The 27,798-nt window shown below is 40.4% G+C and overlaps 1 protein-coding gene and 1 pseudogene across 1 annotated transcript; one reads left to right on the top strand and one right to left on the bottom strand.

Moving 5' to 3' along the window:
- Nucleotides 1-457: 457 nt before the first annotated feature.
- Nucleotides 458-21,006, bottom strand: LOC121161216 (annotated as a pseudogene).
- Nucleotides 21,007-21,335: 329 nt separating this feature from the next.
- On the top strand, nt 21,336-22,241 carry LOC121161218 (putative vomeronasal receptor-like protein 4). The gene has a single exon (XM_040987521.1). It carries the CDS (start codon nt 21,336-21,338, stop codon nt 22,239-22,241), a length of 906 nt encoding a protein of 301 aa, XP_040843455.1.
- Nucleotides 22,242-27,798: the final 5,557 nt, after the last annotated feature.

The raw sequence follows: 27,798 nt of genomic DNA, 5'->3' as shown, positions 1-27,798 counted from the left end.
AAAAAGTGGCGGTGAGCAGCGGCTTTCAGCGAGCATCCGGGGCAGCTGGGGTGGCAGCCCAGGGGTGGAGGTGTGTCCAGGCAGGGTCCCTGTCTCCAAGCAGGACACCTCCAGCTGCAGAGGGCTGCCACACACCCCATACTGTTGAGTACCCGGAGCATTTGCATAGTTTCCAAGCCACAACTCCAGAACGCATATGTTTCAGGGACAAGACTCACCCAAGTGCCTTACTTCTAATTTTTCTGCACCATGATATTCCCTCCTTGATTTGTTTGCCTAGCAGGAGCCTGCCAATTGTCTAGTATTACTGTAAATCATAAAGTAGCATCTCCGTTTTTGCTAGGTTTGGTGTAGAAAAATACTTGAAATTTAAAATACAAAACTCCAATAAAAACTGGAAATTCTTTTTAAAAGGATTTTACTCTTCAGGAAAACAAGCAAAAACTGGCCTGTAACTTTACTCTTTACTTAATAGATACTTTTTTAGGATTTTTTTTTTAATGGTCAGCAGCTTATAGGCACACATCTGGGACAGTCAGGCTTGTTGGCCAGCTCCTTCTTCCAGTTGGGTCCCAAAGGGCCTCTCTTAGTCTTGACTGACAGGAATAATGCCAATCTTCATCAGCTTTGTAGTCTGCTGGTTCAACTTGACTTCAATCTGCAATATCTCTGTGGACAGTTTCAGCCGCTTTCCATGTGTTTGGTTCTAAACCATGTACATTTTCTAATGTTCCCAAGCCTGGATTGTGCCATGTTTCAGTTTAAATGAAGAAATCATCTTCCATAAATTCATTCGTCACAATATTTCTGCATTTGGGGTAGGCCTTCAAGGCTTTTTTTGTGAAACACCAAGGAACCTTCGGGAGCAATCATCTTCATGAAGGCAGGAACTTTGCTCTTCAGGAGGCGAATTGTGTGGGTGTACTGCCCCGTTTCACCATCTTCTCATATGGCTCGTTTTTTAGCACTTCAATTCCTTTTCCATCGCCAGTCTCGTTTTTGCTAGCTTCTGCCACAGAGTAAAGCTGTGGAACCTGATATGCTCCAGGGCTCCTGTTGTGCAGTACTGGAAAGGGACTCCAACATCACATCAGAGTGTTTTTTCATATTAGGACTTCACCTCTAGATTTTAACCTAATTTCTTAATGAGCACCATCTTCCTGGAAACCCCACCCCCAACAGCTGCTGCTGCCACTGCTGCTGCTACAGCACAGCAGTATTTATGATATCAGAGTGGTCGTTGATCACATGCTGATTGCTTATTACATCAAAATGTTTTGTGACAAAAAACTGGTAGCCTATTATATGAAAATTTGATTACACCGATCAATGGTTTGTTGGTAATATCACAATTGATTACTACCTCTTTTAAAAAATATTTATTTATTCTTCTATAGGCAAGAGTTAAACTAAGATGGGAAAGCAGAGATCTTCCATTCACTTCCCAAATGGTGATATTGGCCAGAACTGGACTAGACCAATGCCAGGAGCCAGAAGTTTCATCAGGTAATTGCTTTATCTGCTACACCACAATACCAGCCCTGAGAATTTGCTCTTAAAGGTAGGTTCATGGCATCACAGTTGTTGGTTATAACATTAAAGTGGACTATGCTAAAAAATTCTCTGATTTATGACATCACAATATATTTTGATTGCTCAATGTGGCATTATGATATTTGATTGTATAATTTTGTGATTGTGTCATCAGAATTCTGAGATTATAATGCCAGTATGCTGGTTTATTACTAATCAGTTGAGTGTATCAACATAGTTTCTTTTACTTTTCTTTCTTTTTTTTTTTTTTAATTTCCTTTTATGACACAGTTTCATAGGCTCTGGGATTCCCTCAACCACTCCAAAAAGCCCTCCCCCCATATTGAATTCCTTCATATTGTTACAGTAGTTCAGGTCATATCCAGTCATGATTCTTCACTGCGGGCATGGACAATAGAGAATCCAGCACTTATTGACAAATAAATTCAGCAGTTTCATTGGGAGACCATCCCTGGTCTGAAAGCAGAGCTGACAAAATATCATCCCCTCCAAAAGTCACTATACAACTTCACCAACAATTTACAACACCATGAAGTTAATTGACATGAAGTTAAGTGACCAAAATGTTAGAAAATACAAGTTCTTCACCACATCCTGTGTCTACTTCATTGACTTTCCCTTTTAGTTTATACACATCTGAATGTAATACACCTTAAAATGATTATAGGATACTATTCAGCTGTCTCATGTCTATTTTCATTTTTATATTTGGCTGCTTATAGTATTCAAGCATGATTTTTACTGAACTTGGCAATTTTTAGCATAGTCCAAACAGGCTTATAACTCAAACATATCATATGTTAACAATTGAGTAGCAGAAAAGTTTTAGGAGGAGTGTGCAGAGAAATCTTCAATAACTTAGCGAGGAATAACTACTCTTTGTGCCCTACCTAGAAAGGTATATGTGAGTCCAAGCTGACTGTTTCCTGTCTGGTTCTAAGCTTTCCTTATTGGTCTAGGTCTATATGATCTAACTTTGGGGACTTCAGAGAGACCCTGACAGTCATTGCAAGAGAGGGTGGGGATCAAATGTTGGAACTAAGTAAGGACCAGGGAAAGCTCCTCTTTCTAGTCCCAGTGTAAGTTTACTGTACTTCTGTTTCTGAGGAATGCTCAGGGCTCCTGGCTGTTGTTCTGATGACATTAGATCCTGTGAGGAAGGATCTGGTCATCTTCCATTCCATGTGGGAGATCCAATAGGGAATGGATGACCTCAGAGTTCATGGTCTATGAGGGCACACCAATTCCCTGTGGTCTCGTTGGCTGTTGGAATACAGTCCTTGGTGCCCATACTGATAGTTCTTAGTGAGGATCTGGGAGTCTCCAGGGTTGAGATACAAGCCTCCTCCTGCTGTCCTCCACTTCACTCTGGGGTCCCACCCTGCTCCGGGCATATGACCTCCTGTTAAGAGGCTGTCAGGATTACTCTTGGATTCTCCCTGTATGTCTTCATAGTTTTTGCTAGTGTCTAATACAGATTCAGGTCTGTTGTCTTTTAGTTACTGGTTAGATTTGATCTTAGTGTATGGTGAAAGATGTGGGTCTAACTTCTTGTTTCTGCAGGCTACCAACCAGTTGTCCCAACAGCATTTATTGAAGAGACTTTCCCATTTCCCTGGACTGTCATTTTTTTTTTCCCCAAAGATTATTTGGGTGTGCCTATGTGGGTACCCTTTAGTTGCTTTTATTCTACTCCATTGATTATACTTTCTGTCTTTGTGTCTGTTAACTTCCTGTTCTTTAGGATGGTTCTAGCTATTCATGGTTTTTTTTTTGTTTTTCCAGATGAATCTTTGTATCATTTTTTCCAGTTTTATGAAGACTGTTTTGGATAATTTGATAGAGATTGTGTTGAATGTATATGTTGCTTTTGGTAGCATGGACATTTTGATGATACTGATTTTATATATCCAGGAACATGGTATGCTTCTCCATCTTTTGAAGTCTTCTTCAATTTCTTTTTTATGTTTTTTTTTTTTTTGTAGTTTACTTCAAAGAGGTCTTCTACACTTTTAGTTAAATTTATTCCTAGACACTTCATTTTCTTCTCTGTTATTTTGAACGGTACCTTGCTGGTTAGATCTTTTTCCATCTTGAGACTGTTTGCATACACTATGGCTGTTGGTTTTTGTGCATTTATTTTTTACCCTGCCAATCTACCAAATTCTCATATGAGATCTAGCAGGCTCTTGATTCTTCTATGTATAGAATCATGTCATCAGTGAACAGTCAAAGCTTGACTTCTTCATTTCCCATTTGAGTTCCTTTGATTTCTTTGTCTTGTCTTATGGCCTTTCTGAGCACTTCTAGTACTATGTTGAATAGCAGTGGAGATAGTGGACACCTTTGTCTTGTTCCAGATCTTAGTGGAAAGGGTTCCAATTTTTCTCCATTCAGTGTGATGCTGGTGTTGGGTTTTCATATGTTGCTTTGATTGTGTTGTGGATTGTTCCTTCTATGCCTACCTTGGTTTGAGTTTTTAGAATGAGATGGGTTTGAATTCTGTTGAAAGCTTTCTCTGCATCTATTGACACTTTTAAAAGATTTTTGTTCTTCAGTTTTGCGATGTGGTGTGTTAAATTTATGGATTTATTAATGTTGAACCATCCCTGCATTCCCGGGATGAATCCTACTTGATACAGATGAATGATCTGTCTGATTTTTTATTATTATTATTTCTATTGGCTAGGATTTTGTTGAGGATCTTAGCATCAATGTTCATCAGGGATATTGGTCTGTAGTTTTCCTTCTCTGTTAGTTCTCTATCTGGTTTTCAAATTGAGGTGATGTTGGCTTCATAGAATGAGTTTGGAAGGGTTGCTTGTTTTTCTATTGCCTCAAAGAGTTTGTAGAGGATTGGGGTTAACTCTGCTAGGAATGTTTTGCGGAATTCTATAGTGAATCTGTCTGCAGCTGGGCTTCTTTGTTGGAAGGTCTTTAATCATTGAATCAATCTGTCATCCCGGTATAGGCTTGTTCAGGTCTCCTGTTCCCTCTGGGCTAAGTCCCGGTACATGGAGGGAGTTCAAAACCTTTCCATTTTTTGGTGGTCTTCTGATTTGTTGGAGTACAGTTGTTTGTAGTAATTTCTAATTATTTTCTTAATGCTTGCAGTGTCTGTTATTAGGCTGCCTTTTGCATCTTTAGTGCTATTAAATCTCATTTTCTCTTTTTTTTTCCTTGTCAGTAAAGACTGTGGGGTGTCTATTTTGCTTCTCTTCTCCAAAAAACACAAAACATTTTGATATGTTTTGTGTATTTTTTGTTTATTTTGATTCCTATGTGGTTTATCTTTTCCCTTGCTTTGATGATTTCTTGGTGTCTGTTGCATTTGGCCCATTTTGCTGCTGTTTTTCCAATATCTGTAAGTGTATCTTTTTAATTCCTGCATTTTGTATCTTTCTTGGGACTTGACATAAAAGTAATTGCTATGAACTTACTGTGTAGCACTGCTTTGGCAGTGTCCCATAAGTTTCGGAATGTTGTATTTGAGTTTTCATAAAATTTTTTATCTTATTCTTAATTTCTTCTCTGACCCATTGTTTATTAAATAACATATTGTTCAAGGTTAAAGTGTTTGCATATTTCCTGGGACATTTTGATTTATTGATTTCTGGTTTCACTCCTTGGTGGTCTAAGAAAGTGCATGATATAATTCCAATTTTTTGAAGTTAGTGAGACTTGCTTTGTGTCCTATCATGTGGTCAATTCTGGAGAAGGTGCCATGCATTTTTGAAAAAAAAAATGTATATTCTGTGTTCATAGGATGGAAGGTTCTGTAAATGTCTACTCAGTCCATTTGTTCTATTGTCTGTGTGAGTTCTGTAGGTTCTCTGGTGTGTTTCTGTCTTGTTCATCTGTCTTTGGTGTTAATGGTGTGTTGAGGTATCCTAGAATGATTGTATTTGTCTCCCCTTAAGTCTGTCAGTAATTGCTTCATGTAACTGGGTGCACTTGTGTTCGGTGTGTAGATGTTTATAATGGTAATCACTTCCTGATGATGACTCCCTTCAATAATATAAAATGTCCTTCTCTGTCACCTTTGATATTTGTGACGTTGAAGTCTATATTATCTGAAATTAGAACAGGTACACCAACGTATTTTTCTTGTACATTGACATGAAATATCTCCTTCTATCCCTTCACTTTCACTTTGTTAGTATCTTTTTTGGTTAGATGTATCTCTTGCAGCAACAGATAATTTTGTCCTGCTTGTTAATCCATTTTGTTAGTCTTTTGATTGATGATTTAAGCCATATGTGTTTAGAGTTAATTTTCAGAGATTGCAATTTTGACTGGCTGTGTGTGTGTGTGTGTGTGTGTGTGTATGTGTGTGTGTGTGTGTGTATGTGTGTGTGAGTGTTGGTATCTCTGTTTGTCTTTTCTTGTGTGGCCTTTAGTGGGGATGTCTTCCAATTTGCCATCTTTGATTACAGATTGTGCTTCTCTTCTCTTCTCTTCTCTTTTCTTTCTTTTTCTTTCCTTATTTCTTTCTTTCCTTCCTTCCTTCCTTCCCTCCTTCCTTTTTCCCTTTTTTCTTTCTGGGTTTATCATATGTCTAAGGAGATTTTTTTGTAGAAATGATTTCATGCTGGCATATTCTTTTAGTTTCTCTCTGCTATAGAAGTCTTTAATTTAATTCTCAAATACAAACAAGTTCTTTGCTGGGCACATTATTCTTGCTTGGCAGGTCTTTACAGGATTTGAATGATTTTACTCCATTCTCTCCTTGCTCAGAGGGTTTCTTCGGAGAAGTCACCATTGATTGTGACTGGTTTTCCTCTAAATGTAATCTTGTCTTTTCTTTGTACTTGTTTCATAATTCTTTCCTTATATTCGTTGGAGGGGAACTTCAGCACAGCATGTCTGGGTGGGAATCTTTTTGTCAGATTGTTGGTGGTTCTCTGTCTTTCCTGAATTCGGGCTGGATTTATGTTCCCAGTATTTTGGAAGTTCTCCTCTATAATTTCATTGAGCACCTATTCCACACCTGTCTCTCCACTCCTTCAAGAAGGCTTATAATTCTGATATTTGATTTTTCATGTTGTCTTCCATTTCCTTTACGGTCTTGTTGGGTTTGTTCAAGTTTTTCTCCAGGTGTTTGATGTTCTGTGTGTTTTCATTCTGGCTGTCTTGCATTTCAGAGATTCTGTCTTCTGCTGTATTCATTCTGTTAGTTAAGGTTTCAACTTTGTGCTGAAAATTAAGGATCTCATTTTGGAATAGTTTTGTTTTCGTGATGATGTGATTTTTGGATTCCTCGAGCTCCTCCCATCGTTCTTCATTGTCTCTGAAGAGTTTTATTATCATTTTTCTGACTTCCCTGTCTGATTGTCAGTTTCTTCATCTGTCATCTCTGCAATTGACCAGGCCATTTGGTGACTTTTCAGGGTGGCACTGGCTTCTTCCTCTTACTCATTTCTTTCCCTGTGACCTTGTCCCATTCCTTTGTGTTGTCTTGTTGCCTTGTGGTAACTGGGGTAACTGTCGTGTTGCTGGGGCACTTGAGAAAGGAAAAAAAAAAAAAAAAGAAAGAAAAAAAATTCAAGGTCAGCAATAACTAGGTGTACCCACACGGTGGCAGCAGAGGCCTAGGATTAGAGGTAAACTCTTCCACAGTGCCACCTTGTGGGTGATTCGAGTTACTGTCAACCTTGAAAGTTTTTTTTTGTTTTCCCTGGTGCCTGCTCTTTTGCTGGCAGAGCTTGGTTCCCATCGTCCTTCTTCACTCCCGCAACTCTGTGACCCTGTGGGCATCTCATTCCTGGGTGATATTAGAAGAAGGTGTTAGGTCTCCCTTTTGTGAAGTTCTCTAGAGAACTTCGGATTGGTGCAGGCCAGTGTGGCAGGATTCTAATTCCCATGTTCACCTGGTGGCTTTGATTCTTTCTGCAGGATGGCTTTCTCTCCTCCAGCCAGACTGCCTAACTCCACATCTGCCGCATAGCCCTCATTTCAGACACCCTTTGCCTTGTTTTTTCCAAGGGTTCATTCCCTCCTCTTTGCCTGCTACGGGCGGTCACTTCCCTGTCTTAGCGACTCACTGAAATTCATTCCCTGAATTTCGCTCACCGAATTTTGTTTGAGTCTCCGTAGCCCAAGGAGCCGTCCTTCACTCTCTCAGGTTGCAGCTCACACTCGTTCACGTCTGTTTCACTGCTGGGTGCCGTCTTTCTCAGTCCTGGTGACCCTCGAGCATTTCCCCTGTGTTCCTCGGGATTCTCTTCCTCTTGCCCTCACTTCTGTCAACTCCCGTCCTCCACTTCCCTAACTCTTGGTCACATCAGTCTGCCACCCTCGGCCATCTTAATGTCTCAGCACATTTTCCTAACTACAACTGTGGTTTATGAACTCAAAAGTAATACTCTCATAATTCACAATGGATTGTATGATTCCATATTTGAATATGACATCTCAGTGGTAGTCTTATAACTGACTAATTGATTATGACCTCAAAATATTCTTATGAAATTAATGGTGTGTGTATTCAAAGCTGAACATGACAGCATAGTGGTTGGTTTCTGACATTCCATTGATAATGATTATACAAGGGAAGGTTAATGAAATCAGAAAAGTGTTTCTGTCATCATTGCAGAATGTTTATTACATAATAGTGGCTAATAATATAACATGACTATAACAGAACTATGGTGTTATGAAAATAAAATGAATTGTGGATCAGGAAAACTATTTTGTTGAAATTTCAGCTGATTTGTGATTTAACCAGGACAAATTTATAGCAGATTATGCTTTTTCTCGTACTACAATCTATTATGACATGACAATGATAGTTCATGAAATGGCAGTTCACAAAAAAATGTGATTATAATATCAATTGCTGTTTCATATTATCTTGATTAGATCAACATTGGATCAAATTTATTATATCAGAATGTTAGTTTGTCTCAAAACATTGTCTACATTGCTATGATGCTTTTGTGACAATAATGCTACGTTCAGGATACCAGAACTGTGTACTGTCTCACAATTGACTGTGATTTTTCAATGTTTCTTTTTCTGAAAATAAATGACTATTTTAGACATCAAAATTGATTAGGCAGACACAATATTGTTTTTTGACATCACAGTCTGTTATTCTTGCAGAATAGTAGGTTTCTGAAGTCATAATGATTGAATGACTTCACATTTTTTATGATAGAACAATGATAGCTTAGTGACAGCGCAATGATTATGACAATTTTGTTATTTTATATCATAATGGTGGCTAATCACAAACCAATCTTATTATGACATCACAATGTTTTATGACAATAAAATGGCTGTTTCTGACAGCAAAAGTGTTATCCATCGCGCAGTGTTTGCTTCTTTGGCTCACAATTGAGTTTGATGAGACTCTAGTAGCATTGCTGTGACATGACAGCAGTATTTATGATATCAGAGTGGTGGTTGATCGCATGCCAAATGTTTATGACATCATAATGTTATATGACAAAACATTTGTAGCTTATTACATAAAACTTTGATTATAGCAATCGATGGTTTGTTGGTAATATTACAAATGATTAATACCTCTTTTTAAAAATTATTTGTTCTCCTGTCAGCCAGAGTTAGACTGAGAGGGAAAAACAGAGATCTTCCATCTTTTGATTCACTTACCAAATGGAGATATTGGCCAGAGCTGGACCAGACCAACCCCACGAGCCAGGAGTTTATTCAGCTGATGGCTTTACCTGCTACAACACAATACCAGTCCTGATAATTTGATCTTAAAGGTATGTTCATGGCATCACAGTTGTTAGTTATAACATCAAAATGGATCAATACAGAAAGTCTTGGTGTTGATTTTGTTGGCTCAATTTTGTAACACCGTGGTTAATAATAGCATAGTTCATTTATATCACAATGCTGACTTATGACATCACAAGTCAACATTATGTGGTGTTTGCCTAATATCAGAATTGTTTATGACAGCACAATGGTTGATTTATGATATCACAATTGAGTATTATCTCTTAATGGTAGTTTTATGTTATCCCAATTGTTGATTTATGACTTAATAATTGATTAAGATGGCATATTTGGTTTGTTGCTTCACCAGAAACTGTAATATCACAATGGGTGTTTTATGATGTCACAACGAATTTTCATACTACCCAACTAACTGAGAAGTCAGACTTTCAGGTTTATATTAGAATTATCATAAATAACAAACAACTGATTTTGACCTTATAATGATTTCATGAAAATATAATTCTGGTATCAGAAAAAAATACTATACTAGCTTTGAGATTTCACAGGGCAATATTTGACTTCACACTTCAATATTGCACCATAAAGGAAGATTTGTACTTTTAGAATGTTGGCTTGTCACATAACAATTGAGTCTGAAATCAAATGTTTTATCCCAATGCAATTGTGATTTATAGCTTCAAATTGTATATGATATCACAATGTTATGTTTATAAGGTCATCATGAAATTATATGATTGCATAATTGAGTATTATATCATAGTGGTATGTTTATGATATCAATATGGTGATTGAAAATAATCAAGTTTATTTTGAAATGGTAATGTTTTATGGCAAGACAGCAGTAGCATATGAAATAGAAATTATTGCACAATACTCTGTGATACTACAGTTTGTTATAAAAGCACAGTGCTAGGTCTATGACATCACAATTGATCATGGCATCACTGTTGTATGTTCATGATATCTGAATGTTTTTCACAAAGCAATTATGACATCACTAAAATTTCAAAACATTAAAATTGTTATTTATTGCATAAAATTGATTATAATGGCACCATGCTAATTTAATGCTATTTCAACAAATTCTGATATCATGAATGGACATTTTTGAAGAAACAAGGGATTGTATGCATATAAAGTGTAACTTCATTATGTAAGTTTATGATATAGGAATGGTGGCTTAATAATTCAATTGTGTTCATGATATTACATTCTACATTGAATGATATTTTGTTTGCGAAATTTCCATTCATCTTTATAATTCACAAATGACTGTGACATCAGTGATTTGTCCCAAACTGATAGATAATGAAATCAAAAATTTTCATTATAAAATCATTTATGACCAAATATTGATGATGTCACGATAGATGATGCTACAATTGATTTAGGAATTTGCAATTTATTGATATCAAAACAGTGCATTTTTATACCAATTGTCATTTATTACTTACCAATTTGGTATGACTTTACAATGATTATTATAGCATGCATGGACATATCATATGTCATATATACATAGTAAAGACTTTTTTTCTCTTCTTGATTTTGTTGACACAAGGAATAGTCAACACATTTATCATCACAATTAATCATGATACCATTAAGATAAGTTCATAACATAAGCATGTTTTCTGATGGCAGAATGATTGATCTATAACTTCAAAACTAACTATGACAGCTCAACTTTACATTGTAATAATTGTGATTTACCCTGACTCAATGGACTATGATCTTACAAAACTTATATCAAAAATTTTACGACACAGTCATTGCTTTATTACATCACATGCTGTTATTAAATTACCCTAGGAAGTTTATGTCAGAACTGTTGTTTAATCCAAATCAGTTGAGTATGTCATCAAAACGATTATATAAGATTCAGTGTTGGTTTATGAAATTAAAAATTGATTTTTAAGGCTAGAAAATGAGGATGCCACAGCAGAGGAATGGGAGGCAGAAAGAAGACCAATCAGTACTTTTGATTGAAAACAAAATTAAACAAGATCAAATACCCCAAACAATCAAAAGCACCTGTTGGTCGCAGTGCTCAACTTGAAAGGTGATAGAGGAACTCAGTGAACAGTGAACTTAAATAGAAAACAATCACAAACACAGAAAGAAATACCAAACTGGTTCTTAAAACTGAGCAGAAGCCCTGGGTTAATAGGAAAGAAAAACTAAAATTCACATCTTTTTTGGATCAGATGGAGAGAAAAAATGGCATTGGATTAAATTGTTTGAAGAATCATTGGCTAAAACTTTGTAGCTTTGAGGAAAGAATATCTTATGATTTGAGAATTTAAGTTTCCTTAGTAATAAAGTGAAAGAAATTTAACATGAGGCACATTAACAATTCAGCTTCTAGAGTAAAATGAGGAAGATAATCTTAATGATGGTGTTTTTGTGTCAGAAAGCACTGAGATACCAAAAGAAATGTAATGACATTCTTAAATGTTGCAAGAAAAGAACTGTCCAGCCAGAATTTACTTACAGGATAATACACACATTTTCCCTTGTTAATTTAAAGTTTTTCCTTTTAAATGTTGTACACATGTCCATAGGCAAAGAAGGAGCTGTGCTTTCTGAGGTTTCTGTGATATAGAGCTCATCTCACTGGCCTAGTAATCAAAGTGTCTACTTTGTAACTCGGTGGGAATAGCCACCTATTTTTATTCCCTCCTTTGGACCCTGCCCCATCAATGCTGAAATTCAGAAGGCTCTCCGGTGACCACTCACCACCTTCTCCCACACTCGGATAAGTGAAATTCCAGTGCCCCCGCAATTTTCTGGTGTTTTCCTCTTTCCTTCAGAGACTGAATCATTCTTACACTTTCGAAGGCTGCTTTAGGACACTGGTGCTCACAGTATCCTGTTCTTTTTAACATAAAATGCACTCTCTATGTTATGGGGTCTCTGAGAGTGGACAGTCATGTGCCTTGACTACTGCCCACTCACCAGTAAGAAATTGCAAGGACTTAACTTTGTTCTTTAATCCCTTTTTCTTGGAGAATAAGGCACACCCCAGGTAGCACAGCAACCAGCTTGGATTTCATGCTTACTAGGCTACTAAGAAGTAAGGACTGGCGGTTTGCCTGTAGTGTCCAGGGTCCTTTTCTGGCTTGGATTCCAGCATAACCAGGTCCAGCAGAGCCAAGTCCCAAACAACACTAAATCCATTTGGGTGGGCTCACTGTTGGAGTCCAGCTGACAGCTCTTGTTAGGGTCTGAGTTTGTCAAGTCACCAGACACTACAGAGTCTTGCTGGTAATGCAAATGCAAGCAGAGTTTATTGTGCCAGCATTCTGGGGCCAGAACATCATTGGGGCATGTAGGCCAGCCAAGCAGAGGTCGGACATTGAACTAGCAAAAGGCTAGAGACTATATAGGCCCCTTCTGGGGTGTAACATACATCAAAGTTAACTCAAAAAGTAACAAACTTCAGAGGCATCAATATTTACTCTGTTCTCACACTCATTATCTTTTATGGCTCCATTCTCACACCTTTATCTTTGTCTTTCCTGGGATCAGAGAATTGCATCTCTGCCCCTCTTGCACCTGGGTTGATGGATAAGGTTTGTTTATCGCTAAAGTAGAGTTTTCCCACAGTCCAGGTGCCTCCTGACCTAGCAAAGTTGCAGTTTCTCAGCACAAAGGGGCCTAACATTGTCTAACAATAACATCCTAACATTCTAACATTACACTGTCTCCACAGTTCCCTCAATGTTCCCTGAACACCAAGAGTGGCTTCTCTCAGCATCACCAGCACTGCAACTTTGTGCAACTTCCTGAAGTACTGTATTGGAAAGCAGTACCACAACATTGATGTACTCTCATTTGATATTCTCACAGCAGGCAGAATGCATTGAGACACTTGCCTCTCTTCCAAGGGGAGATTATAACTTCTTCATGAGCCAGGACTGTGGTGTCTTTTTCCAAAGTTAGACCCTGAGATGATCAGCATGGCTTGTCTTCCAGTCCCAATAGAGGATCTGGAATTCTTCAGTCTCAGTTCACAATGACTGTTACCAAGCAACACCATAACTGCCACAAGCTTTCTAGTGAACAGAATCTTCAGGTGCAGTGATGCCCACTGGTCAGAAATTATCTGCCTATATCATGGAGTGATAAACTCTCCTGAGTTTTCACCTTGCTTGCAAAATCAGGTGCTATTTGAGTGATTGTTGGGAGGGGGGCACTTATGGAAGAAAAATTTCATGTCAAAAATCTCAGAGGAATTGTGGCGATTTCCAGGGTACCTGTGGTCCCCAGCTGTCTTCAATGTGAAGTTAACTGCTGCTGAAAAACTGGACATAACAGATTTCAGAAACCAGGTCATAAGTAGAAAGGTTAGCAAGAGAAATTGCTCTTTGTTTTCCAGGCACCTGAAAAGTGTTATCAAGTGTTCTGACATCAATGGCTCCTGACCATTTTCTCTTGTTCTTTGGGTCCTTTTGGAAAAGTTTTGCTATCATTGCCTGCTTCTCTGCATTAATTTTCAGTCACAGAGCACTTCATGAACAGAAGGTTCTCGGGAATTTTCACGTACACTGCTTTTCAACCTAGTGTTGGGAATGCCAATTACAGATTTCTCTCCCAAAGCTCGTCAGTTTTACTAATTTTCCTAAGTGTTGTCTTTAAGTCTGTTACAAACATTCTCTGCAGTTAACCATTGAGCAAAGCACAATATTTTTTTTTTTTTTTGGCCTGATCCAGCTCTGCCTCCAGCTTTTTGTTTACTTCTCCCTGAGCACAGGAAATATCTTCCAATTCTGAGATTCTTTCTTCTGCTTGCTTCATTCTATTTTGGAGACTCTCCACTGTACTTTTAATTTGCTCTACTATGTTCTTTATTTCTAATATATCAGCCCTGTCTTGCTTTCTTGCTGCTATTGCTTGCTAAAAGATTCCTTAAATTCTTTCAACTCTTGTATGTGCTTCTCATTCTTGGTTAGAAACTTTAAAATGAGTTTTCTGAATTCTGTGTCCCCCATTCTCGATGTCTTCCTCAGTGAACTCTGAATTTGGCATTGGATTTGCTTCTTTACAGTGGAGTTTTTACTAATAACCATTGGACCTTTGTATCTTTTTTTGCTCTTGGTCATTGTAGCTTTGGTTAGCAGATTCTTCTCCTTTGGGCAGAGTTCTAAGTTCTGGCACCCACAGGTCTACAGTTTGATTTTACTTATTGGAGTTGGTATACAACTTTTTGCTTGCAGCCACTTGTGACATTCCATCCATCGAGGTCCAGTTCTGGGCTCTTATGTCAGATTTCCATGAAGAACTCAATAGCCCCAGCTCCTGGCTCACCTATCTCCACCTCCTGTGATACTGCACCATTGTCTCTACAACCTTTCTCCCACTTCCAGTTAAAGCAGATCCCAGGATTATGGAGACACCAGGTGTTCTATATACCTAGGTCATTGGTGATGCTGATCTTGCCAGAAACCTGTTGGATGTTAGAACTGGGTGCCACACGGACCTATTTTGACCTGTATGATGCCATGGTTGGTATTGTTTTCCTCTGGGACCAGTGCAATCCAGGGAACTCGGTGAGTTCTCATGAGCTCAGCACATGCACAGTTACTGCTGTCCCCTGCAGTCCTAAAGCTTTTGCCACAGTGTATAAAATTGCGTTTGATGTACCACTAATAGAGTTCTTGATCTGCTGGCCATCAGTTCTGAGGGCTACCCAGATCTATCTTGGATGGAACCCGTATAATGCCATGTCAATGCAGTTCACTGAGTCAGAAATGAGTTCACTCCCAGCTCAGTTTATGCTCAGTCCATACCCTTGCCTTTGCCTCCTTAGGCAAAATGATGTCCAATTTGGCTCTTGGGGCTGACTGGGCTCTGAAATTCACCCTGTTCTCTCAATGCTCATCTGGGATCTGCTGCTCTGTCTCTGCTCCTGGCCTAGTCAAACAGACCAGCAGGACAGACAGTTCCTTTTCTTGGTTCACCTCCAAAGCTCCAAGTGAAAGTCCCTTCCCATCTGGTTGCTGATGGAGTTCCAGCTGCTGGTGGAGTTCAGATCATCCTTAGTTGAATGCCGCTGGAGTATTAGTCAGTTCAATACCACACAGTTGTGTGAACTGCTTTCCTGTGACTGTCCATCTCCAGGTACCACTCTGCTGTTGTTCTGTCCTCATCTATTTCTGGGAATGTGTCCCCTCTGCTTCATCCTTATTAGAAGCTTCTCCATCCATTTAAACGTGTCCTTGCCCTATCCCACTATCTTGATTCTTCTTGAGCAGGATTTTTACTCAAATTTCTCACAATTATTTCCTAAGCTTTGATTCACCTTTTCATGTCAATTTGGCTACAGTCAGGTTTTACCAATGAGAAGCAATTTCCAATTCACTTTGCAATGAGTGAATTTTTCTGCATTCCCAGGTTGTTTGTTTGTTTATTTAATTTCTTTTCAATTAACCTAAATGGCAGAGCCAAAAGGGAGGGAGCTAGACAAAGACTTCATATCTTGGTTATTCCACAGCACCCTGAAAGAGTCAGCTCTGCCTAAAACCAAACCCAGGATATGAAAATTCTAACGATTTTCTCATAGGAATGACTGTTGTACAATGTATCCACTAACTATGGCTAAAGGTTTGCTTAATCAAGAACTCACCACACTATTAAAGTCAGAACCAAACTCTAGGTGCTATGATATTCAACCTTCTCAAATAGTTTCTCATTGTTGCCACAAACAATTGAGCTTCAAGTTACTACTTGCACTATAATGATTGAAGGGTTCTTCTTTTTCTTTCACTAATGAGTTAATAATTCAGATTCTTGTCCAGAGCATCCAAGCATAAACTTCAGCATCCATTGTGTACAAGTAGAGTCTTGAATGCCTCAGATCCCTATAGCACAACATTCTACAATCTTCTCACCTGTCACAGGTCCACCTCTTTACATATCTAGCTTGTATAATGAGGTTCCATTTTGTACCAAAGACCTGGTAAGCCTGGCATTGCAAGGAAGCCCCGTTGGTCACCTCAGGGGCTGAAAAATTAGTGTGGCTAAATCTCCTTCCTTCTGCATCTCTGTAACTTCCTGCTATTCTCACATCTAAGTTCCTTGCATTCAAGACTAAAACCCATTTCCTAAACTGTTACCTTGATTATTTAAGCCAGCAGTACTGATATTTGTCTTATTTTCCTCAGTTGCTTTAGTACTGAGTAAAGTAGTACCGAATAAAAATGAATACAGCATACATTTCAATTTCTTATTAATACCTGGATTCAGCTTCCCACACACATGACACAGAAACTTGAGAAACCCAGTGATTTGTTAGGAAATTCCTGGTGCCTACCTCTCTGTGTCTGGACAAAGCTGGCAAACAGAGGCTGTGCAGCCATGGCAGTCATAGACTAGAGTTGAAGGGGATCTGATAACTCATGAAGGGACTCTGAACAGTGGGCAAGTGTAAGGTAAGTGGGAGAAGGTGTCCCCAGTCCAGCTCAGACAAGTTTGCGTCAATGAAACTCTGCTGGCATCAGCAGAGGGCACAGCAGTGTGAGCTCAATGATGTATAAGGAAAGGCTGGCCCTGCAAGAGGCTCTGCTGAGTCTCCTGCTACCTTTGCTTACCTGGCCAAAGTGACAGAAACACAGCCCATCTTCTGGTTAGAACAGTACCATTTAGCCACGAAGTAACAGCTATGTCTCCACGGGAAAGCACATTCTGTTGCAGCAGGGTCTGGACTGGCCACTGAGCAAAGAGAGCATGGGTGGGTAGGAGAGCAGGTTCTCTCAAGCTAGTCCTCACAACAGCGTACCCAGTGTGAACTTGCCTCCTGCCTTCTCCTTGCTGCCTATTGCACAGATGAGTGGCAGGCCATTTCTAAAATGGCTTTTTTTAGGCACCAGAAATAATGTGTAATCCTGATAATGAGGCCACACATTCCTCACAGAGAGGTCTGGACTGTAACTGCAGAATTGGATAATCAAGAACCAGAAACATTATACCTGGGGCAATGGACAATTTAAAGAAATGGACAATTTAAAGAAATACACACAGACAGAAGTACAGACATCATACAGGAATGTCTCAATGGGCTGTAAGTCCAGATTATTGTGCTGTAACCATAATTTGGGTCAGGAAACAGCACTAGTAGGTGGGACCACCCCTCTTCTGGACCTGAATTCCAAGGGCCAAGTTTTATTCTAGCGCTCTGTGGATTTAATGGTCAATATAGAGGACTTCTAAGATGTTCAGGAAGGATATTTGGAGATGCTTTAATTGTAACATGTTAGACAAGCTATGTTAAGGGGCCAGCACATGCATTCACGACAACTGGAGAGCATATGAACCTCTCTTCCCTCTCATTTAACAGGCTGGCTCAGATGACAGACAAAATGTTCCACAAGATACCTGGGCAGTGCAGTACCACTTGAACCTTGTCATCCTTGATTGCAGGTAGGCAAATACAAGTACTTGAGTGAAACTTACAAGTAATAATAAGGCATTGGAAAATGTCTATTTCCTACTGCTCACACTGTTCATTTACTACCTTTTGGAAAACACTTATGAAGCAAAAACAATTGAGACAGCTCAATAACACACAAAAACTTCACTGTGTGAAAACAGGAGAAATGCAACTATTGTTCTACGTGTTTTTAACATTTTCATTTTTTATGATTTATTTATTATTATTGAAAGTGAAGTTTGATGGAAAAAAAAGTCAAATAGGAAGAAAATATCTTCAATGTGCTGGTTCACTCACCCATGGTCTACAGTAGCAAGAATTCAGAAGCCAGGAGCCAGGAAGTTCTTTTGAGTGCAGGTGCCAAGCCTTTGGGCCATTCTCTACTGATTTGACAGGTCACTGAGATGAAACTGGAATGGAAGTGGAGCAGCAGCAACATGAACCAGTGCCCATATGGGATCGCTGAGCATACAAGATGAGGACTTTAGGCACTATGTACCCACCAGGCCCTTTAACATTTTCTCTGTATCTTTTTCTATGTATGATTGACATGGATAACATTAAGGTATATCAGTAAAGGGCATGGTGTGATGGTTCGATGGATAAAACCTTGCCTCACAAACACCAGGATCCCATAGTAACAGTGGTGCATGTCCCAGCTGTTGTGCATTCCATCAAAATCCCTGCTTATGGCAAGCAGTGGAAGATGACACAAAGACATGAGCCATGACACCCACATAGGAGACCAAGAAGAATCTCTTGGCTCCTGTCTTCACAAACACTCGACTACAACCATTGCAACCACTGATGGAGTGAATCAGTGCATAGAAGATTTTCCCTTTGTCTTTCCTCCTCAACGCAAATCTGATCCTTTTATAATAAATATGAATTATATATTATGTTTAATAATATTTTAAATATAATTTATATATTTGAATACATTAATTTCAGAATAAAATGCTTTATATATCTATATGAATATATATATATATATATCAGCAAATAAGTCAAGAGATTGTGAAATTTAAAGTAAGTTGTGCTACCAATCAACCTAAAAACTGTTCCTAATGAGGTTTTTCAGACACTAAAAACACTGTAAACCAAAAAGCTAACTTGAGCAAGTGACCACTTCTGACTCTCAGATACTTCTTCCAAGTTGGCTTATGAGTTTCGGTACTGAGTGGCAGAGGTAGGATGAGATCATAGCCAACTCCAAGGAACCTGGACCCTTTGAGACCTGCTCATCATTATGCTGCCTTCTGCTCATCAGTGCAGCTTCAATGTAATTAGGATCAGGATATTTCTGGACTTGACAGTACAGTGTTCACCAAGGGAGAGGACAGAACTGGTCCCAGGGATCCAGAGCATGCAAAAGGAGCCAAACTCATTACACTGACATGCTGACATCTTTGACAGCATCCCTGAGTGCTGGGACTCAGGCAAGGATAAACAGGCCTGGCTGTGCTGCTCTGCCACAGCTTCTGCCACAGCCCTGCAGACTTCTCAGGTGAGTGAGGCTGAGTGTGTGGGTTCTGGGAGTGCTGCCTTTGCTCTAGAATTGGAAGCTATTCCGGTAAAGGATGTTCAAGGTTGCGATGGAATTGCAAAGTGTCACAGCTTCCCTGTGGAAGAGGAAGGTGTGAGTGCCCAGGAAGAGGGTCGCTATCACTTTCCTGAGCAACCAGTGGCACCTGTTTGTTTGGCCCTGGAAGGAGACTCTGTGCAGTAAAACTGCTGATGCTCTGAGCCTGAGGTTGCTCCATTTCATAGGTGTGAGTAAGACTGTGGGCATCAGGCAGCAGTGGCCTCTCAGGCTGGATGGGAAGCTCTTGCTCTCACAGGATCCATTTTTCTTTAATTTTAGTGTCTCTTTTTTATTGTCCTTCAGTTGTTTGTGGATTTTATAATTAATTTTTAAAATTATATTTGACTCACAATATGGCATAGTATCTAAGTATAAAGAATTGATGAAATGTGAGGATTAGTGTAAGGACACATAACAACACAGGTGTGTTTAGAAATCAGTCTTTTCTTGTTGTGTGCTGACATGAGCATTGCATGCATCTACACATTTAATTCTCACAGTAAACCTTGGTGATAGAAAGCACAATTCTGTTACAGATGAAAAGTCAGTGTCTGAGGGAGCCAGGTTGTAGTTTTAGGGTCATACATAGTAATATTCCCTAAGAAGATGGAGGGTAAGGACAAGGTACACAGGAAAACAAAACAGAGAAAACAAAGTCCTGACAAAACCTTTCCTCTGATATCCCTCAGAGGAAGAGCGGAGAAGATGCCTCAGCTCTGCCTCTCCCACCTTGGGCAAGGGGCCTTTTTGTTACTCTCTGTTAACTTCTGGACGATGAGATTGAAAAGGTCAAGTGTAGTTCTTCTGAGATGCTACCTCTCATATTAAAGCTACATAAGATTCTTCAGTTTAGATTTTATTGTCAATGTACATATATTAATTGCATAAATTCACAGGGTACAGCATAACATTTCAGTCCCAAATGCAATGTGAAAAAAGCAGAACATGACTACTGCTGTATTTAATTACCTCTCAGTTTATTATTTCCCTGTGTTGGGAGCTTTTAAAATCCTCTCTAAGGGCTACTCTGAAACAAGCATTAATTGTTGTTCATCATGCTTATTTGGCTGAGCTATAGAATATTAACATTGCACCTCCTGTTAAACCTCAGCCTTCTGTCCATTTTATTTCCTTTCCTTCCTATGCAACTACTTGTGTGTGGTTGACATTTTTACTAAGAAATTTTCACTTCCATAGGTAAGTGAGAACATGCAGTGTTTCTCCTTTTGTGCCTGGGTGATTTGCCAAAATTCACAGAAGGAGTGGTAGCAGGATGTCCATTCAGCACAGACCAGATGGGTAAGTTGCTGAATGTGAGCTGTGAAAAGCAAGGAGCTCAAGAAAGTGGTTTAGAACTGATGAAATGCTGTTGTCACTGAATCCTCACGTTTCTTCCCAGAAACTTCTAGTAAATTTGGAAATAAATCATACATCAAAGGCTTTTGTAAAAAATCAGGATAATGCACTAACACAAAATTTATGTTTAAATTGCAGCTCTCACCATCTTTTTTTTTTTAGCAGAAAGAAGACAAATGAAAGATACCAAGTAGAGATGAGAGAGTTGAGCCAGCACGGTGGTTCAACAGGCTCATCCTAAACCTGCAGCACCATTGTTCCACTCGGAAGTTAGTTCTAGTTTTGGTTGCTTCACTTCTGAATCTTCTTGATTATGAACTCGGAAATCATCAGAGGATGACTCAAGACCTTGAGTGCCTGCAGCCATTGTGAATACCAGGAAGAAGCTCCTGATTACTGGCTTCAGATTGTCTCAACTCTGGCCATTGCATTCATTTGGGACATAAGTGAACTGGCAGATTGAGGACTTGTCTTTCTGTTTCTCCTCTCTTCAAATCTGCCTTTCAAAGTAAAAATAAATAGCTCTAAAAAGATTGAAGAGTTTTATGCCATAAAGGAGAAATGAACTATGCACATGTTCTTGCACAGATACTGTTCTTTTCACTAAGCCCAGAGCACATCCACTGATCTGAAACTGTCATGCTCACTACTTAGTGTTCTTCAAGTTTTCTCTAGGTCACTTCATAAAGTCATAAAATGACACAGAGACACCTAATCCAGAAAATGAGCTTCCTCTCTCTCACAGGGACTGGAATTGTAGGAAATATTTTCATGCTTTTCAAACATGTACGTACTTTAGTGATGAGTCATGAGAAAACTTCCATAGATCTTATCCTTATTCAAATGGCTATTTCAAATATTGTTATTATTTGTAGCTTATGGATCAGAAACATAAGCACTGTGTTTTATTTTAGTAACTTCCTACTAGGTGACATGTTTTGTAAAATACTACTTTACCTGAGTAGGGTGGCTCGAAGTCTCTCCATCTGCACCACATGCCTCCTCAGTGTAGTCCAGGCCATCACCATCAGTCCCAGGAACACCTTGTGGAAAACGCTCAAACCACACACTGCATGGCAGGTTCTTCCCCACCTCCTCCTCTTCTGGGTCTTTAGCTTTCTCATAAGCTCTAACTTGCTCCACTATATCACAATAAATAACAATGTGAACAGATCTGCTGTTGAAATGTACTTTAGATATTGCTACATGCTGCCAGCTCCACAAATGGTCAGGTGGCTCTTCCTCTGCCTCATGGCTCTCCGAGACCTTACCTTTCAGAGTCTCATGGGTTGGAGCAGTGGGTACATGGCTCTCTGTCTGTACAAACATCACAAGCGTGTCCTCTACCTCCAGAGCTCCAGATGTGCCAAATATCCCAGCCCAGAGATCAGAGCCACTCAGAGTACTCTCATTCTTATGACCTGCTTCCTGTTGTCTTATTGGGCAGATTTAATTTTCTCCCTCTACACAGGAATCACATTGTCCAAGGAATCAGCAATACTACATACCAAAACGTTCCTCGAAGTGGGTTTTTCCTGTCTCAGCCCCTTTGTTCTGATCAGCAGGGATATTTGTATGACTGCATGCTGGAGAGCTAACTGAGAAGATAAGGGAACTGCTTCCAAACATATTCTTTCAGGTAATACAATGTGTATTGAGGGATTGCCTTTTCCTGCATTTATCACAATATTAAGTTCATCAAGTCTTATGCAATTGAACTGCAGTTTAAGAAATTCTGATACCAAGCAATCGATCTCTTTTCAGCGTTTCCAGGAATTGGAAAATACAGATCCTCCCAGTTTTCCATTCTGGTATCTCTGCTGTGTGTTTTTATTCTTCTTGCTTATACAGTTGGGACTGTAGGTTAGTCAGCATTCTGAGGGTCAATACAAGTGCAATAACAGAAATAAAACAGACTCCATAAGTTTACAACACACACTCCAAAAAACCCACCTATCCACACATAAACACGCACACACACACACACACACACACACACACACACACACACACACACAAACACATAAACACACAACCCGAGAGAGAGAAAGAGGGAGAGAGAGAGATTTGGCAGGGCTAAAAAGCAAAACAAAACAAAACAAAAAAAAAACAAGTTTTCAACAAATTCCTGGGACTCATTGGATATTTGCTATGGCGTCCTTTAAACATACGATTAGCAGAGAAAGGCTGTTTACAGGCACACATCGTCTACAGGCTCACATCCTTTTCACAACATATCCTGGTTCAGGCTACTCGTTCTCTGCATGGAAAAGTATCTGACTGCTGATACTATCCTCACGAAAACATTCACGGTTTTTTACATTTGCAAAAACTTTTATTTTATAATTTATCATATTTCTCTAAAACAATGCTCATATTGAATAAAGATCATGCATAGGTTCTTGTTTTTTCTCAAATTAAGTAATTATTCTGTTAGCTCAGGAAAAATGAAATATGCATGTTGTCTAAGTTGAAACTGTGACATAATTTTATCAAGTTGCAATAAGGGTTGTTAATAACTTTTTACTCTTTTTCATTTTTATTATTGCCTGTTATTCATGGTTCTAGTACATAATGCGATGCAAAGATATTTTTCTTTCTTTTTTCTTTTTTGGCTAACACAGGAAACATTGGTTCCTAAGAAATTTCAAGGGTTTCTAGTCGATATTTCTCCTGGTTAAGAGTCTATTCATTGTGGATAGTTTTCCTGTTCAACATTTAGATCATTTCAGTGTTTGCTGTCATTTGACCAATGAAATAAAAATTTTTTTTAGAAAAAAAATTAATTGCTTGGTTAATGAAATAGTGATTTTAGCATTTTGCAAATAAATTGATATGCTAAATTCTTTCAAATACCTTTTTTTAATTTTTTTTATTTTTAACAATCTTTACATGGTTAATTTGTGCATAAAGGGTCAAGGGCTACAGGAAAGTGGGTAAGACTATTATTTCCATATTGTGTCCTTCATATATCTGAGGTAGAGGGGGATATTGAGGGAGAAGCCCCAGCCGATTTCCCACCCACCCCAAGTCCCCCATGTGGGGCATGCTCTGAGATACTAGTTGAAGTGGTTTCAATAGGTCACCAGTTTTGAAATTGCTGCCAATCTTGCCTCTCCAAACACGATGAGGTTGTTGAAAAATCCATTAATTGACATTGTCCATCATAGTGTCTCTATTTGCCCGGTATTTTGTTGCCAACCTATAGCTGAGGTGGTTAATTAACTTGTTCCATCTTCTGTCCCTTCATGGTTAGGGTTCTGAGTCTGGCATTTCAATTGGGGAGATCACCAAAGAAACTTGATGTGTTCCCAGGCCAGATATTTGTATGCACCAGCAAGTACAGGGCCCAGCAACACCCGGTCAGCTGGTAGTTGCAATTAATGGGTTGGTTCTGTTTTCAGCCCCGCCTTCTACTGGAAACCAATGGGTGTTGCAGTGCAGCATGGTTCTGCACAGCACATACTTGGTCTTCACCTAAACCAGTGGGAGCTGTATCCTGATGAGAGCGGCCCACAATAACCCCCACCAGGCCAACCCCCTACCCTGGTTTGCCAATATGTGTGGCAGACCAGTCCAATCTGACCCACATCCCCCCTGGTTCTCGTACATGGCAAATGGCATTGAAGCTTGGATCCATCTATGCAGCTCAACAGTCAAGCCTTAAGGGGTGTGGTTGAGTGCCTCTCTGTCTAGCTACCCCAGCCCCTGTCCTAGTTCTCGTGCCTTCCCGTGGCAGTGATAACCCAAGAGGGGGGAACCCACTATTTCCCTCCCAGGTCTCTCACTCCCGGATTGTGCACTTTCCAGGTGGTTCTGCAGTTTAACTTGACAGGATTAGCCCCCAGTGCCAGTTTCTGCCAGCTGATGCTATGGCTATGCCCAAACAGCCCTCTCCCATTCTAATTGTAGGTTGCACCCATAGGAACAATCAACCCATCCTGGCTTTTCCCTGATCTAGTCCACATGAGGCACACAGGTGTTGTAGCCCTGCTTAGTCTGGTCTGCCCCCATCCCAGTTCATGCTCTCCAGTGGGAGTAGCTGTCCAGCAGGGGAACCTCTCCTTATTCCCCCGCTGGCTCTGTCCCCTCCCCTCCTGTTTCTCACATGTGCTGGATGGGCACTGCAGTCACATCTGGCACAGTCAACCTCCTCCTGGCATTCTGTAGTGTGGATTGGTTTTTATCGCAACCAAACCTGGCTCGACCCTTACTCTGTTCTGGTGCTCGGATTTGCCAGTGATGATGTTACCTGATTAGCCTGGTCTGTCCCCAATCCATGCCTAATGTATGCCAGTGGGAAACTTCTTGTGGCCTGCTCTGGGCTGTTTCCATTCATGCTTCTTGCGCTTACCCGTGGGGTCTGTGTCCTGCCAGAGGAGTTGCCCAGGCTCCTCCATCAGAACCTCTCCCAGTGCCGGATTTTGCAGATGCCAGTGGGTCCATGAGCCAGCCCTAGCCCAGTTCCTGACTAGCTTTCGACCCAAGCTGGTTCTTGTTGTTGGATATTTCAGCCCAGTCATGGCTCGTCCAGTCCATTCCCACATATGGCTCACACATGGTTCAGTAGGGGTTGCGACCTAGCATAATCCGTCCCACTTTTATCCTGGTCCTCCAGGAGCACCAGAAAGTGCTGGGGTCTGGTCCAGCCTGGTGCGTCCAGTCCCAGGCCACACTTGTGCCAAATGGGATTTCACTGTTACCTGATCAGAACGCAGTCCCCATTCCAGCCCACGTGCTCCTTGGTGGTAGCCTTAATCGAGTTAGTGTGTCTACTGGACAAGACCCATGCCAAAGCTTTAGCATGAACTGGTATTTGGTGGTCAGCATTGCAAAGTGGTAACACCTTCTTTAAAGGAAGAGTAACTGTCATTGGGAAACTTTAGGATGTATTCACCTTGCAGAAAAACATTGGGTTCAACGTGGAGCCATATAAGCAGCAATTCAAACCACCAAAATCCCAGAGCTCCCCTGCCGGGCGGACAACAGGCAAAGCCTGGCACCAACTGGTGCCCTGGCCGCCCAAGCCCGGTTCACCATGTGCCCATGATGGTGGGCGTATGGGATCCGGGCATGAGACACCCTGTCCCGGGACCCACCCACTGCCAAGAGGCGACGGGAGGTGTAAGCTCCCAGGCCAAAGGTCCCACTCCACCCCAATCCCGTCCGCCGCCCAAATGAGAGTGGCGGGTGGGACTGCCTAGCCTGGCTCCAGAGACCTCCCCCCTCGCTTGGTGTACTCACCCCGAAGGAAGCAGCCCTGGAACCGCGGCAGGCCCAAGCCTGGTTCACCATGTGCCCATGATGGCGGGAGTATGGGATCGGGGCATGAGACGCCCTGTCCCAGGACCCACCCGCTGCCGAGAGGTGACTGGAGGTGTAAGCTCCTAGGCCCAAGGTCGCACTCCACCCCAATCCCGTCTGCCGCCCAAATGAGAGTGGCGGGTGGGCCTGCCTAGCCCGGCTCCAGAGACCTCCCCCCTCGGTTGGTGTACTCACCCCGAAGGAAGCAGCCCTGGACCCCCGGTAGGCCCAAGCTCGGTTCACCATGTGCCCATGATGGCAGGCATATGGGATCGGGGCATGAGACGCCCTGTCCCGGGGCCACCCGCTGCCGATAGCCAAACACCTTTTACAAAGTAATAGAGAAGCAAGTCAGACACAGTTTTGAACCAAAATGAATATGAAAAAGAAAATTGAAACAATACCATCATTAGCATTATTATTATGGGGAGTCTTGGCCAAAAATATAAATTCTTCGTTTTTATTCTAGACTGCATATTTTGGTACCACAATATAAGCGATCTACAGAGGTTAATTTTAGGTTATGGGTACTTCAGCACATATTAAATACCTAAAACTGCTCCTTATAATACGGAGCCTTGGCTGCAGAGATAGTGAAATCATGTGGAATGAAGTGCTTTCAACAGCCTCAAGAACAAGATTCTTTTAGCAAAACGGTAATAATTATTTCTGACAATTGAAGATACTTGGAATCACTTTATACTTACATGAAAGATCCTATTATGGGTACCCATCATTAGAGCCAGGAATTAAGCAATAGTTCTCAGAAAAATAAGTTTCTAGGAAGGATAAGGAAAGAGGTGAAGGTGATGACTGTTTTCTTTGAATTGTTAGAATTCATTGATTTGACTTCAGAAGTCTTCTGTTGATTTGAAATATGTATTTAAGAAAGCTAACCTGCAATCACAGTGATTGATCCACATGACAATGTGTTAGGTATTAATCATTGTGCATCCCTACTGGTTTGTTAATTGTTCTTAAAATGTGATGCATACATTCTAAATCACATGTAACCCAGGCAGAGCTCTGCACAAAGAGTTCACAAGGACATCCTCCTTCTGGGTTTGCTCCCTCGATTTAACCTTCCTGATGGTCACTTAGTGCACTTTGTGCTTAGGTTTCACATCCCTTGACCAGAAGGGGCCATCATTTCCATAGTATGGTGGCTTTGCCTTGTGTTCTCCAGGTCCGTGCTGCATTTTCAGCCATTGCACAGGAGGAAACAGGCATAAAGTGGACATGCAAGCAGTTGTCCCTGTCCTTCCTTCTGCCTGTTGGGGCAAGCATGGAGAATGTGGATGTTCATTCCCTATCTCCTGGCTGCTGAGCTAGTGCTCTACCAGCTCAAGTAATTCTCTGTATTGTGTGGCATGACTTACTGCTCTTGTGGGGGCAGTAGGCAAGTTGCTTCTGCACATTCTTGTATGCTGGGGATCTGAGGACACAGGAAAGGTCAAGGCCATTTATCAACAATCTGAGTTGACCAAGAGCAGGGAAAAATCAAGGACTATTCCACCTCATGAGAGAAAGAGGAAAGTGTTGATGCTGGAAAACCATGTTGCCTGCAGATTTCAAGGTTCAGAGAGCAGAAGCAGTGTGGGAGCACCCTCTTAGAATCACCCAGCTTAACTTATCTATTTGTTGGAGTGGGGCTGTCTTTCTCTGAGAGAGGGGGTGTAATCATTTGATTTTTCCTGTTTTGAAACAAGTAACACTTGTGTATTAGGTAAATGATTAGAACACCATGGAGCAAAAACGTTTCATCATGTGTCAGGTGTTTAACATTTTAATAAAAATGCTATATTGAATTACAACTGTGTGTATTTTTGTTCATTTTTAAACTCATAAGGCGGCT

This window comes from Ochotona curzoniae, unplaced genomic scaffold, assembly GCF_017591425.1.
Source record: "Ochotona curzoniae isolate NIBS_2020 unplaced genomic scaffold, NIBS_Ocur_1.0 contig_475, whole genome shotgun sequence".
In the NCBI taxonomy this organism is placed as follows: Eukaryota; Metazoa; Chordata; class Mammalia; order Lagomorpha; family Ochotonidae; genus Ochotona; species Ochotona curzoniae.
The sequence above is the reverse complement of the archived record's forward strand: the minus strand, read 5'-3'. Positions and strand labels throughout refer to the sequence as shown.

Bases quoted from the DNA above. Each gene is read 5' to 3' on its own strand.
- LOC121161218 (XM_040987521.1), top strand. From the start codon at position 21,336: ATGACACAGAGACACCTAATCCAGAAAATGAGCTTCCTCTCTCTCACA.